This window comes from Colletotrichum paranaense (assembly GCF_030867605.1).
Source record: "Colletotrichum paranaense strain IMI 384185 chromosome Unknown Scaffold_14.1, whole genome shotgun sequence".
NCBI lineage: Eukaryota > Fungi > Ascomycota > Sordariomycetes > Glomerellales > Glomerellaceae > Colletotrichum > Colletotrichum paranaense.
This window is the reverse complement of record NW_026848972.1, coordinates 443,434-445,385: the sequence shown is the minus strand read 5'-3', so window position 1 is coordinate 445,385 and position 1,952 is coordinate 443,434. Positions and strand designations below refer to the sequence as shown.

Below are 1,952 nucleotides of genomic sequence, written 5' to 3'. Positions count from 1 at the left end.
AGGAGTTATTAAAACGTAAAAACGGATTTATTAATATTACGATAAATCCGCTATACGTATTAAAATTATAAAAGTAATTAAGGACTACGCGACTTATAAAAAAAGTAAGAATAGCTTATATAAGTTTTATAGTAAGCTATAACTATTATAATTACTAATAAAAGTATAGTATTTAATTATATAGGACTTTATTATTAAACTATTAAAGTCTAAGGAACTATTTACTAAAGTATAATACGATAATATCTTAATTATAATTAACCGACTTATTAAGTTCGTATATTTTATTTTTTATAAAAAATTAAGTACTATAAAAGACTTAGTATATATATTTACTAAGGTTATACTTTCGAACTACGGTTTATTAAAAGAAATTATTTTTAATAAAAATAAGCTATTTACTTGAAAATTTTAAAAATTTCTAATTTTATAACTTAGTATAGATTATAAACTATTGATATTATTTTATTTATAAACTAATAAATAGATAAAAAGGATTAACTAAATCCTTAAAATATATTTTTATTATTATATAAACTACGACTAGGATAATTAGGTAGTACTTTTATTAATAGCTTAGTTTATATATAATAATATAATTAGTAAAAATATAAGAGAATCCCCGTTTTATTTTAATTATAGATTCTAATTAATAATATATAAAAAAGTACGATAAGGATTATAAGCTATAAGAGCCGTAATAAATATAAATAAACTTAAAAAGATTTATAAATAAGCCTTACTAAACCTCGAGTTTGTATAATAATATATAAAAAAGAACGTAAATAGATTAAGGATTAGAGGACTATTTTTAAAAAAGGGGGATAGTACTTATCTCTTTTATTATAATATTAAAATAAAATGGCTAAGTTATAAATTAAACTATAAAAAACTTAGACTTTTCGAAATTATTAAGAAAGTTTTATTAGTTAATTATGAATTAAGATTATTAAATATAATACGATACTATCTTATTTTTTATATTTTACTACTTAAGCCTATACTAAGAGGCTCGTATATAAAAGATTATATTATTATTAAACTAAATTAATTAGAATATAAAGTTAAATAAATTATTAATTATAGAATTAGGAATAGAATATAAGAATTCCTTATTAAATAGAAGGGCTATAAATACGAAGAAAATATATAAGAACTTATTACGAACCTTTAGAACTCTTAAGAATCTTTTTTAAAATACTAAAATTAAAATTAAAATTAAAACTCTTAGTTATTATAGCGTCTTAGTTAATTACCCTAAAAGTATTATTAAACTACGCTTCCCGTATAGCGGCCGACTTATTTTTATTAATAATATTAAGAAGATTAGGGATTACCTTCCCCCTTTTAAATACTATCCTTTTTTTTTTAAAAAAAATAGTCTAATTTTAATAAAGACTTATCTATTTTAGTTTATATATAACGTAAGGCCTCTACTTATTTTTAAAAAAAAAGCTCTTTTACTTTTTTTTTACGTTTTAGCTTATTAGTTTTAAATAAAAAACGATTTATTATAAGCGTAATTAGTATAAAAAATATTAATAAGAAAAAGGGAAAAACTTATAATTATATATAGTATTAGTAATTACGTCGTAGGAACGACTACGACGTATATACTTATAATATTTTAATTTACTTTTTAATATTTTATATTTTTATCCCGATAAGCGATAAAATAAGTAAGGTATTATAATTTTAAATCCTCGCTCTTTAATTTTAAAAATAAGTTTTAAATAACGATATATTAAAGATCTAGCGGATATTTTAGTATTTTTAAAAGAACTACTTAACGAGCCCTAATTTAAGTTATAACGACTTACTTATAAGTTTATAAAGATAAGATTTTTAGAAAGGAGACTTAATATTATAACCTAATATATATAACTAAGACTAAGGCCCGCCCCGTAAACTTATAGCGGCTATAGTATACTATATATATAAAAGTATAGGAA

General features: G+C 19.9%; 1 protein-coding gene across 1 annotated transcript; it reads left to right on the top strand.

The window, feature by feature from the left end:
• Nucleotides 1–265: 265 nt before the first annotated feature.
• CPAR01_14007 (uncharacterized protein) lies at nucleotides 266–406 on the top strand (the record flags this gene model as incomplete). Its single annotated transcript, XM_060498259.1, has 1 exon — nucleotides 266–406. A coding segment is annotated over one exon (141 nt), but the record flags the coding sequence as incomplete, so codon positions are not given.
• Nucleotides 407–1,952: the final 1,546 nt, after the last annotated feature.